This window comes from Triturus cristatus, chromosome 3_2, assembly GCF_964204655.1.
Source record: "Triturus cristatus chromosome 3_2, aTriCri1.1, whole genome shotgun sequence".
Taxonomy (NCBI): domain Eukaryota; kingdom Metazoa; phylum Chordata; class Amphibia; order Caudata; family Salamandridae; genus Triturus; species Triturus cristatus.
Window position 1 is genome coordinate 1,029,166,257 of NC_140584.1, and position 12,296 is coordinate 1,029,178,552.

General features: G+C 44.2%; 1 protein-coding gene across 2 annotated transcripts in view; it reads right to left on the reverse strand.

The window, feature by feature from the left end:
- The window catches only part of BCL7B (BAF chromatin remodeling complex subunit BCL7B), a 90,834-nt gene that overhangs the window by 14,330 nt on the left and 64,208 nt on the right, over positions 1-12,296 (reverse strand). For both annotated transcript variants that reach the window (XR_014980051.1, XM_085649668.1), the window contains exons 3-5: positions 10,606-10,708; positions 10,221-10,391; positions 3,197-3,282 (exon numbers count right to left, since the gene is read on the reverse strand). Coding sequence is in view for 1 of the 2 variants with exons in the window: in XM_085649668.1 (XP_085505794.1) it covers positions 3,197-3,282; positions 10,221-10,391; positions 10,606-10,708 (360 nt within the window). In the remaining variant the exon portion in view is untranslated. The remainder of the gene's footprint in view (positions 1-3,196; positions 3,283-10,220; positions 10,392-10,605; positions 10,709-12,296) is intronic.

A 12,296-nucleotide genomic window follows, 5' to 3' on the forward strand; every position in this document is an offset into this window, starting at 1 on the left:
AAGAGGCACTTAAAGATTGATATTGACAACATTGGGTACATGGTGGACGAGAGGGATACTCGGTCAATCTCATGGTATATGGAAGGGATTTGGAGGCGGCCAAGGCCCGTTATGGATGGGGACTTCCTCTCAATTATGGCATTGTGAGGCTATGAGGGGCGCTGGGGAAGGGAGGAGGAGGGTAGTGACAGGGTAGAAAGTGGTGGACGATTCATTGTGACATGCTTGTTATGTTTTGGTGTTGGAAAAGCAAATTAAAATATATATATATTTTTTTAAACATTAGGTACATAGTATGTAGTGCATATTTAATTCAGCATTAACGATGTCAGTGGCCAGGCTTATCCCAGTTACCAAGAGTTGATTCAGTGTGACCAGTTGCAAAATAGGTGGACAGAAGAAATTTCATGCGTGATGGTATCACACAGAAGAAATAAATACTTCAAGGCAAAATAACACACATTTTAAAGATACAAGAAAAAAATGCATTTTGTGTTCCAAGTGTGAGTGAGGGCTTTACTCTGGGTCCTGAAGAAGCCAGTTGTTACTGGGCAAGATCAATGGTGGGTATTGTTTAACAATGATGTCCCAAGGAGCTCAAGTACTACTGCACTACAGGTGGATAAATGTAACTCGCTAATGATACCAGTTAAAACATCTCATTGATTTTATAAAGGAAACGTAGGTAAGTTAAAACAGTGCAGAGCAATACAAACCAGGATGGCCTTGCCCCTTCTGTGGCCGGAATACTCTTCAAACTGTTTTACATTGCTTCTCCGGTAAAGTACAGGTATACTACAGTAATATTTGGGCCTATGGACTATTTTATCATATGGTGAAGGTTTTGTGTTTTTGACTAGTGTCAGATTTGAATCTTTTCCTCCATTCTGTCATGCGTGCCCCCACTAAAAGTTCTTCTCCCCTTGAAATGCAGATTCCTGTGACCATGTGGCGCCTCCTCCCACTTTCTTTGTGGAGAAAGTCTTATGTTGTACCATGCTATGCTTGGCCAGAGTTAAAGAGTTTAAACATAGCACATTTACCATATTGATCAAGGCTTCCACCTGACCTGAATACGGACTGGTCCTTCAGGATTGTTTCCTTGCGTTTGTCTGAACTTGCATAGACATTTTGCAACCTCAGCATAGAAATATTAGTGACCAGCACACCCTGCGATACCGTTTCCCAAACTTCACTCTCAACCCACTCCTTCACTCTTCTCCCTCGCAAGGATGGAGCCACACAAAGCACATCATAGGAAATCTGCTGCTGTGACCTGTCAGGTAAACTGAAGTTGTAAGCTATGGAGAGGAACTGCTCAATCTAGAGCAAGACTGATTTGTCAGGAGCACCATGATGGACAACATGAGAAACGGCGCAGATGCCATTTGTCATTGGGATGTATCCAGTTGACTGAGACTGGAGGCTTGGACTGTAGCTCGTCTAAGCTGTCTAAGCCAGGCAAGAACATTTCCTGGGATATCCCAGTTTGCAGGTGTGATAGAACGCTGAATTCAAATTCTAGCTTTTAAGTTGCTTGTGGAATCCTCTTAATCAATCCTCCCCCCCGACCCCCAAGAGGGAAACGTTCGACTGGGCTCAGAAATTTAATCAATGCAGCCTCAAAAGATTTTGTACCCTACTGGAGCTACTTCAAGAGCTACCACATTCGCAGCTCTACTAGTCTGTATGTTTGAAAAATGTTTTTTGGCATTGTTCTGTAGCAGACAGTTGACTTTTGGGTCCTGTTGGAGTGTATCTGGTATCTCTTAAGCTCATTCTAGGAACCTCTGTTTAACAACCACAGATGGGAATAAGACTTTTTGATGGTGTGAATTTGAGTGTTTTAACCATCTGTCTTTTTAGGTCTAGCTGAGCCAGCCCATGCTCTGATCTGCGAGAAATTTAGAGTGTGGGTTTTCAAAGGGCTGCCACAGGTTTTTGGTGGCCAAATGCTTGCGTTCACGCGAGCAGCCGCCATTTGTCTTTGATCGCGATCACTTTCACTTTCGCGGGCCGCGCGCCCAATGCTTGTTAAGAGTAGAACTGAAATAAGGGCAAATAAAGAACACACACTGGGTGACATGCTGTGTGTGTTTCCTCTCAACTGATTGAGCAATGCCTCTTGCTGCTATTTCTGCTTTATGGACATTGTTGTGGACTTGTAACAAAATATGCGAAGATTTAATGCTAATCAACTCTTTGCTTTTGGTCACATGGTGCAACCCACTAGAAAGGTTTGGATGCAAATGTCCAGTTTTTTTTATAGTTTCTAATACTTTGCATTAACCCACATTTCAGCACTTCAGAAATGAAAAGCGTGGCACAGAGAAATGACAAATTATTTTAAGTACACCACATTTTTGGTACGGAAGTGAAGATTGGAATTGTGGTCTTCTGCTTCCAGAGCGGACGACAGAGCCGCCATTTCTCTTTTACTGTTGCCCAAGTGTGTGGCAGACGGTCCTCTGTGTCATGAAGTGACAGAATAATCTAGGAGGGAAAACAAACTTGGTCGGACATACCTTGCTCATGGAACACATTGTAATTTGTAATGAAATACTTTGCCCTTCTTGCGCCCTGTGTTTGTGATCTGACGCTGGCTTTCTCTGTGCCTTATCTGGAAGAGATGAACAACGCACACAGCGAGCATAGCAGAGTACCTGCATGTTTCTGAGAAGTGCCAGTACTCTCCAATTAAAAGTATTGCATTTCTCTTGAGAAGTGCCGGTACTCTCCCTCTTAAAATAAACAAGCATTGGCATAGCCAATAGGTCTCGCTTTTGGGACCTTACAAGTATTTAGTTATGCAGCACAATATCCTTGGTGCAACAATATCAATGGTTGCATGGCTAAACACTTATAAGGTCCCAAAGGCGAGACCTATTGGCTATGCCAATGCTTGTTTTAATTTTATTTTTTTGACACATTTTCTGTGGCCTGGGAGGAAACTCCCTGTGCCATCCCTCTATATACTGAGGACCACATACTTGATAAGGTTGCACCATTGGTCTGTGTCACACCTTTGATCTATTAACATGGGCTTTATACAATGCCCTGTTAGAAGGGCTCAGAACCAAATGTTTCTGACTGGTACAGAGCTCTTATCAGAGACAACTTCACCATATTATTATGCAGCAGTGCATTAAAACCTCAACAGGATAATGACTTAAAACAATAAATGCCATTCACATACCCGTAACCTTGCGCCCTTGAATCCCATCTCCTCCTTGATGAGAGTTGGAGGCTCTGCTCCGTGTTCCAATGCTGGTTGGACGGATTCTGAAAGAGTTAAAGGAAACAAAGCTACTCTTACAAAGTACAGGGAAAGGCACGCATAATATGTATATGTAAGCCTTCCTCTCTCCTACCACCTCTGCTCACATACAAAAGACAATCTCTGGCCCTGCCTCCGTCCCGCTCCTCCATCTACTTTCAGGATCACAATGAAAAGCATCACCTCTCTTCTGACAGTGACTCTAGATTAATTTATTCTAGATTTGTGGCATGAGGAGGCCTCACACGCATACCTTGAGAAATGTTGTACTACATGATTTTTAGGAGCTACTTGACTGCTATGTTGTCTGTCAGAGTATTGAATAGATTTCTCCATTTTAAAGGCTAATAAGGTAAGTGTAACCGCTCTGAAATCTAGTAAGATAATGTGCATTCAGCCACAGAGACCCTAGCTGGACAGGTCCCTAAAGCATTCATCACCACGGCTATCTCAGGAACCGGCTCCATGAAAGGACACACTTAACAGGTTTAATCTAGTAATACCATCCTGCAGAGGCAGCTGCGCAAGGAAAGGAGAATGATCTGATCATCCCAAACTTACAAAGCCACAATTTGTGGAGCATTCAGGCAGGATTGCAGAGGTCTCCTTCAGAGGTAAGTGTTTAGAATAGGAAAATAATGGAATTTATGTATACTATCTCTTTTAGCCCATCTTAATGCAAGACCAGACTGAGGTTGAGAGTTTCAGATGCCACCCGTAAGAGGCTGAATGCTAACTTTAGATGGGGATAGACAGGTCCTGCCAGTGTCACAAAGTTTCTGTACCCAGCATTTCAAGAAATGTAACTAGTAAAGAAATGCCTCTGAGGAAATTGTAATTTGTGAAGAAGCAGAATTGTCCTATTTGGTGATGGCATAGCAAACTCATTTTGAAAGACTGGGACCACAGTCATCTATGATCAGTCTTAAACGATTTCCTCCTCTGTGAACATAAAGGGGAAGGCAAATGCTACTTACCAGTATACATCTGTTCTTGGCATGTAGAGCTGCAGATCTACACACTGTGCATAGATCGCCATCTGGTGTTGAGCCCGGATGTTTGCAGTTGTTTTTCCTCTTGGAAAGTCTTTGGAAGTCACGAGGTATGCGACTCCTCCTTTGGATCGTATTGCTCATGGGCTTAGGCTCCATCCTCAGATTGTTTTTCGCCAGCAGGGAAATGATGGAGCGTAGTAATAAGCAGTGCAGATGCCCATGTGTGCTGTATCTAAATAAGATAAACTGGAACAGATAAAGGTAGCCGGGGAGGCGGATTGGCGTGTGTAGATCTGCAGCTCTACATGCCAAGAACAGATGCATACTGGTAAGTAGCATTTGCCGTTCGAGGCATATGAGCTGCAGATTACACACTGTGCATAGATTATATAGCAGTACTCACTCCTAGCGGCGACCACCAGTATCTGTTGCAGTGGTATGAAACAATGTTTTGAGTACAGCCTGGCCCACACTAGCTTGTTGCTTAGTTTGCACATCTACACAATAGTGTTTAGTGAAAGTGTGCGGTGTAGACCATGTAGCTGCTCTGCAGATGTCATCTAAGGAAATGTTTCCTAAAAATGCTATGAAAGCCCCTATCTTACGTGTAGAGTGGGCTTTAGGGGGAACAGGGAGCATACGTTTGGCTTTGTGGTAGCAAATCTGTATGCATTTGACAATCCACCTAGCTATCCCAGATTTGGAGATGGGGTTGCCTTTGTGTGGTGGTGAGAAAGATACGAACAGTTGTTTGGTCTTATGAAAGGGTTGTGTTCTCTCGATGTAGTACAGTAAGGCTCGTTTGACATCTAGTGTGTGGAGAGCTCTTTCTGCAATGGTCTGTGGCTGCAAGAAGATTACGGGCAGTTCCACAGATTGGTTTAGATGAAAGGGAGAAATGACTTTAGGGAGGAATTTTGGATTAGTGCGGAGAACAACTTTGTTATGATGCATTTGCAGAAAAGGTTCTTGAATGGCGAGTGCTTGTATCTCACTGATCCTTCTGAGGGAAGTAATGGCTACCAGAAAAGCAGTTTTCCATGTTAGGAATTGAAGTTCACATTTGTGTAGAGGTTCAAAGGGAGGCCCCATTAGTCTGGTGAGAACGATGTTTAGGTTCCACACAGGTGAGGGTGGCATTCTGGGGGGAATTATTCTTTTGAGGCCTTCCATGAAGTGATAGATGTCTGTTTTGTAGATAGGCTGCTATGGCCGCAAGGTACAGTCTAATATACGTGTAGGCTAGGTTGCATCTTTGTAGGTGTAGTAAATAGCCTATGATGTGTTGAATGGACACATCTAGGGGATTGAAGTTATTGTTGTGACAATAGACCACAAAACGTTTCCACTTGGCTGCTTAGCAAGCTCTAGTGTAGGTTGTCTAGCTTCTCGAATTACGTTCATATAGTCAGGGGGAAGATTTAGATAACCGAATTCTAGGATTTCAGGAGCCAGATCACAAGGTTGAGCTGAGCTGGGTCCGGGTGCCTGATCTCTCCATGGTTCTGGGTTAAGAGGCGTGGAGAGAGGTGCAACTTTTGGCGCGGTACTACAGACAGTTCCAGCAGTGTGGTGTACCTCAGTTGTCTGGCCCAAGTTGGAGCTACTAGGATGAGAGTGAGGGACTGTTGTTGTAGTTTGCGTACCACTAATGGAATGAGTGGGAGAGGCGGAAAGGCGTACACAAATCTGCCTGACCAGTTCATCCATATCGCATTGCCTTTGGACGATGGGTGTGGATAGCTGGCGGCGAAGCTTGGGCATTTGGCGTTTTCGTGGGTGGCGAAGAGGTCTATCTGTGGATGCCCCCAGATTTGAAAGTACGGGTGAAGAACTTGTGGATGGAGTTCCCACTCGTGGATCTGTTGTGTTTGTCTGCTCAGCAGATCGGCCATAGTGTTTTGGACTCCTGGAACATGTTGGGCTAGGAGAAAGATTTTTGGGGGCATGGCCCATCTCCATATGCTCTGTGCTAGCTGAGAGAGCTGCGGAGAGTGTGTGCCACCTTGTTTTTGTATATAGTACATGGCTGTCATGTTGTCCGTGCGGACTAAGACGGCCTTGCCTGAGACATGTGTTTGAAAGGCCTTTAGGGCTAAGAATATGGCTAGTAACTCCAGATGGTTGATGTGGAGTAACTTTTGTTGAGGCGTCCACCTGCCCTGCATGGTGTGATGTAGTAGGTGAGCTCCCCAGCCGGAGAGCGATGCGTCCGCTGTCAGTACTATCTGAGGAACCGGTTCCAGGAACGGTCGCCCTTTGGAAAGGTTTTTGGTGGTCCACCACTGCAGAGAGCGATGGGCACGACCGTCTACCAACACCAGATCTGTCAATTGACCCTGGGCCTGGTTCCATTGGCACGCTAAGCACTCTTGGAGAGGACGCATCTGGAGTCGTGCGTAAGGTACTATGAATATGCAAGAGGCCATCATTCCTATAAGTTGCCTGAACACTCGAGCTGGAAGAGAGTGTTCCGGTTGAAATTTGGCGCGTAGAGCCTGAATGCTTGCTAAACAGGCAGGACTGGGATAGGCTAGCGCTTTTGAGGTGTCTATGGTGGCACCGAGGTATTGTTTTACGTGGGACGGTTGCAGATGGGACTTTGTGTGGTTTACTGTGAAGACCAGTTTGTGAAGTAGTTGGATAGTGGCGTGAGTGTGTTGTACTCACTGTTGTATGAGTTGGCTTTTATGAGCCAGTCGTCTAGGTATGGGAAGATGTGGATGTGTTGTCTTCGCAGGTGTGCTGCCACAACTGCTAGGCACTTGGTAAACACCCGTGGTGCTGTGGTGACTCCGAATGGGAGCACTTTGAATTGATAGTGTCGACCGTCCACTACAAATCTGAGAAACTTTCTGTGAGCTTTGTGAACGGGATGTGGAAATAGGTGTCCTTGAGGTCTAGGGTGGCAAGGAAGTTGTTCTGGGAGAGTAGGGGAAGTACCTGCTGTAGTGTGACCATGTGGAAATGGTCTGAGTGTATGTAGTGGTTTAGGGGTCCGAGGTCCCTTTTTGGTATGAGAAAATATAGGGAGTAAACTCCTATATAGTGTTGGTGGGCAGGAACTGGTTCTATTGCACTCTTTTGTAGGAGGGAGATTACCTCCTGCTTTAGAAGTGACAAATGTTCCTGTTACATTGGGCGCTGTTTGGGTGGAATGTTTGGGGGGTAGATGTTAGTTCGAGGCAGTAGCCTGACTGAATTATTTGTGTTACCCATCTGTCTGAGGTGATGGTAGTCCAGACAGGCAGGAAATTGTTGAGTCTGTCCCCGACCGGAGTGGGATGGTCTGGGAGGGGGGGGGGAAGTAGAGGGAAGTCATTGGACAGGGGTGGAGGCAGAACAGGAGGTGTTAGCTTTGCCTCTGCCTTTATTGTTGTTACCCCTGTAGCCGCCTCTCTGGTAACCCCTAGTGAAGGTTGATTGGGTAGGGGCCCTATAGGAAGTGGAGGTGCTGTCGGAGGAGTAACCTCTGGAGTTGCTTCTAAAGGAAGAGCGGCAAAAGGAGCGCCTGGGAGGTTGCGACTGCAAGGCTCCCATAGATTTTGCCGTGTCGGTGTCCTTTTTCATTTTTTCAATGGCAGCGTCGACGTTGGGGCCAAACAGATGTTGCTCGTCAAAGGGGTGGTTAAGGATGGAACTCTGCATCTCGGGTTTGAACCCTAAAATTCGTAGCCAGGCATGCCTTCGAACGGAAGGATTTGCAAGCCGGACAGTCTCTTGCCTCGTGTTCTGGGAAGAGGTAGAGGTTGCACACCTCATGGAGATCGGTGTGGGGAAACTTCGACCCACAGAGGACACTTCTTAAATGGAGTCCTTTCCATCAGCCAGGACCGGAGCCCACGTAGGCCCGAAGGCCTTCGTCGACGACCGGAATTGAAGACTTCGAATGATGAGGGTCGCGTTGAGTGTGGAGATTGCGATCGAAACAATACCACGAAAAGGGAAGGATTGCGCGCCGATCAGAAGAACTGAAAATGGTTCGGAACCGGAGCACGAAGAACACATCCGAGCCCGATGGCAGAAAAAAACAATCTGAGGATGGAGCCGAAGCCCATGCGCAATACGATCCAAAGGAGGAGTCACATACCTCGTGTCTTCCAAAGACTTTCCAAGAGGAAAAACAACTGCAAACATCCGGGCCCAACACCAGATGGCGATCTAAGCACAGTGTGTAATCTGCAGCTCATATGCCTCTAATACTACATTTTCCACAAAGCCACAAAACCGTCAAGATGTTTGGGATTGGCGATGGCCATTTTGAAGATAACAAGTACAAGTTTCTGCATGTTCCATTACATCCTTGCTAGACAATCGGGATACTCTGTATCAACCTTGACGGCTGTGGGCCTGATTTAGATCCTGATGGACAGGTTCTCAGTCACAACGATGACGGATATCCCATCTGCGGAAATATAAACCCCATTATTTCCTAGTCTATGGGATGTATATTTCGGCAGACGGGATATCTGTCACCGTTGTGACGGAGTAACCCGTCCACCAAGAACTTAATCAGGGCCTTGTTGTTGAAGCAGAATACAGAGAAGCATTCTACAGGAATTAGGTCATATTATGTAAATAACTTAAAGTACTGCTTTCAGAGTTAAATGTGAGGGAGTATCAATATACATTTTTGTTGCACATTTGGATTCTAAGGTATGTGAGGAATGGATAGGATCGTTATCACTCACAAAGACTGTTTACATTTTCACTAAGCATTTATGTGTATATAAAGGTAGTGCATGTGTTTAAAAAGATTTAAAGGCATTATAATGAATGATATCATCCTTATGAATGTTTGTTTACGTTACAGTTTAAGAAACTACAGTGAATGTATATCAGAACCAGCGAATGTTAACTCCCAAAACAGAAGGAAATTGTGTTTATCCAAACCCAAGTACAATTAATCACTAGAGCCTGTTTATATGTCACATACAGGAATGGGAGACTTCTAACAATCTCCCAGAGAATCTGAGGCATAGAGTGAATATGGAGGTGTATCATGTGTTATAGCAAGTGTCTGATGATTCTATACAGAGATAAAAGGTATTAAAGATATCCCTCGACAACCCATAGACATAGATGCCAGTAGACTGATATGTCAGAGTGTTGTTACCCAGTTTCTCTGTTTTCTCTTTTACCCTATTCCTTTTCCCTGGGTGTAATTCTAACCATCATATTGCTATTGTTCACGGTTGGTCGTGGATACGGGAAGTGCTGCATATTTCATCACTCTTACTGGATTTAGATTTCAGGTAAGTGCATTCAGACAACACACAGCACCTGCCTGTGAATGGTAGGAAGGTACCAGCCCCCACTTTGAATTACTGCCAGTCTGCCACCTTTGAAACTGCCCCTCATTAGTTACAGCAGAACTATCCTTAGAGCAGTGGAGTACACAAATAAGATCAGTGTGGTACATTCTTTACTCATAATCCGATCTGCTATTTCAATCTGCACAGCAGCACACACACAAAAGGTGTGTCAGTCACTATGACAGAGTTTGCCCGATACGTAATCAAGCCTCAGGAGAGCAGTAAGAGAGCTGAAGAGGGTGAAACATGGGGCCCACCTATCTTTTCATGCAACAATAATTGAACCACTGAAAAGCTACCAAGTCATCAGGTGAATAGAATATAAAACTACCCTAATATTCTACTCTCTCCCCTAGGGGGGATAGTTCGATGACAGTGATTGTATGAGGTGCAAAATTACTAATATGAGTTAAAAACATCATGCAAATATCAAAGAATGTATACATTTTTCCTTAAAAGAACTCTGAACTGTGTTTGTCAGCAAAGGTCACATTGCTTCTGCTAGTACCTTAGCTGCTAATAAAGTCAATTCCTCGTAATTCCTTTTGACACTGTGAGCTCTGCAAAAGAAAGGCCTAGTTATTCGGTCCCTGAGTGCCTTTCTTTCTACACCAGATAATGAGATACACTTACCTTCCAGGGTCTCCTGTCCAAGTGTTGGTGGCTGTGAGTCATCTGTTCGGAAGTCAGACATGTGTGGAGGACTTGACGACTCACTGAGCTGGGGGCTGGGGCTAGAGTTAGTGCTGCTCTCCACTTTCACATGATACCCATCTGACAGGGAGCTGTGGTTACTGTTTTCATCTGTTAAGAGAAAAATATGAGGGTTCGGGATCTGCTGGCAGCAGTCTCTCCTGTAAGGACAGGGGGAGATCTAACATATTATAATGTACGGGTACAATGACCTCAATTACAGAAACCAGTGGTGGACATTAGCACCCCAGAGCGGATGACAACGATTTTAAGGCAGACAAAGGGATATAGCAACCCCACAAAGGATTAACTGGGAAAGACTTACCATGGAATTCCAGTAGAAGGGAAGAATTGTCAGCTGTTGCTTGGTCTGCTGTTAACCCATTACATTCACTCACTGGGTTGTTGCTCGACTTGGCTTTAACCTTCTACAAAAAAAAGAACAACAAAAAACTACAAAGGTTGCACTGGCGACAGTTCATAGAATCAACTTTGAATATGATGAACTTAGCATAATTAGAGTTGGAGGGGCTCAGAAGCTTAGTGCCATAGTAGCGGAGATGTGTAAAAGTAGTTGGTTGGAGTGGGTCAGTCCTGGGGTGAGGGCGGTAGTAGGCTGAGCAGCCAGTACATATATACAGTCCGAAACTTGGGCACACAGCAGGCAGTAGTGATAAGAGCCATGAAAGAAAGTTGTTATTAGAGCACTTAATTCAGGTACTATGACTTGCGATCGGCCAAACGATGGGCAATAATTGTGATCATCGGAGTCCAAACATGGGATGTGGTGATAATCACAGAACCTAACAGTAGAGACACAATGAAGATAAGAGGGGCCCGTAGTTGAATTACAACGATTATGAAAAGGAGCCCGCTAGTGAAGAGCCAAGGCAGCATTTATTGAAAATGTTGAATCTTTGATGAAAATCCTGGGAATAAGAGGACCTACACACTATGCCGGATAACTAGAATTAGTAATAGCAATACACAGAACGTAACACTTTAAAAAAAGAAAGGATTCTGGAAGTCAAGTTCGAATAAATAAACAAAATGTTAGAAAGTGCAAGTAGAAGAAGATGAATCCAAAGGCTCCATGAAGGCCAGGTTTTAAATTTGCAGATAAACTGTACTGTAAAGCATCGGTTCCCTTTATGTATAAATTGTATTTGTGGTTTGAGGCAAAAGTGGTACTATATTAGGATACGGTAAAAGCTGAAACTGTTCGATTACAACCAAAGACCCTCTTGATTTTTTTAAGAGATTAGTTTGCTGCATCAGAAATCAATATGCTTACAGTATGCTTAAATAGGAGCTGAATCAATGACGGCCTTTCACAGAGAACACCATTATTTCCAAAATTTAAGTAGTGGTCCAACGTAACATCTTTTAAATTTAAAATGACTATCAAATACTCAGAGTTACTCAATTTTAAGATGATTCCGGAAAGCTGTGTGACAGCATTCGAAACTGGTTTCAGATTAAGTGCCATGAAACAGAAGACAACAAAAATATTGCTAATTTTCTCCAGACAGGACCTGCATTATCTGCCCTATAAAAACAGTTCACTGTAACGGAAAATGAATCTAGTAAAGTAAGGTGGTTGTTGGACTTCAGAATATGCATGCTGTAGCAGGATACTGTGATTGGACACTTTGGTCAGAGGTGTCCACACTTGAAGTGCAGAGGTGGTCAGAGAAGCTCACGGTTTAGAAGCATGTGGTAAGCAGAACACAGAGTGTAGATCAAGTAAGGTCTCCATCTCCATTGCCTCTGAGCTGTGGTTTAATGGTGGTCAAAGGAGCAGAGGCATTATGATTAGAGGAGCCTTGATCTTGGATGTAATGATGTTTAGAGGTGCCTAGAGTAGTAGGTGCAATGGTGTCTCACCATTCCCTGCTCTTTAACATTGCACCTCAACTATTCAATTCAAGTACAATATGGGTAGACAGGCCTATAACTATAGTTTAATAGTGATCAGCGGAGGTCCAAATGTACGGTACTATGGTATTTAAAAGG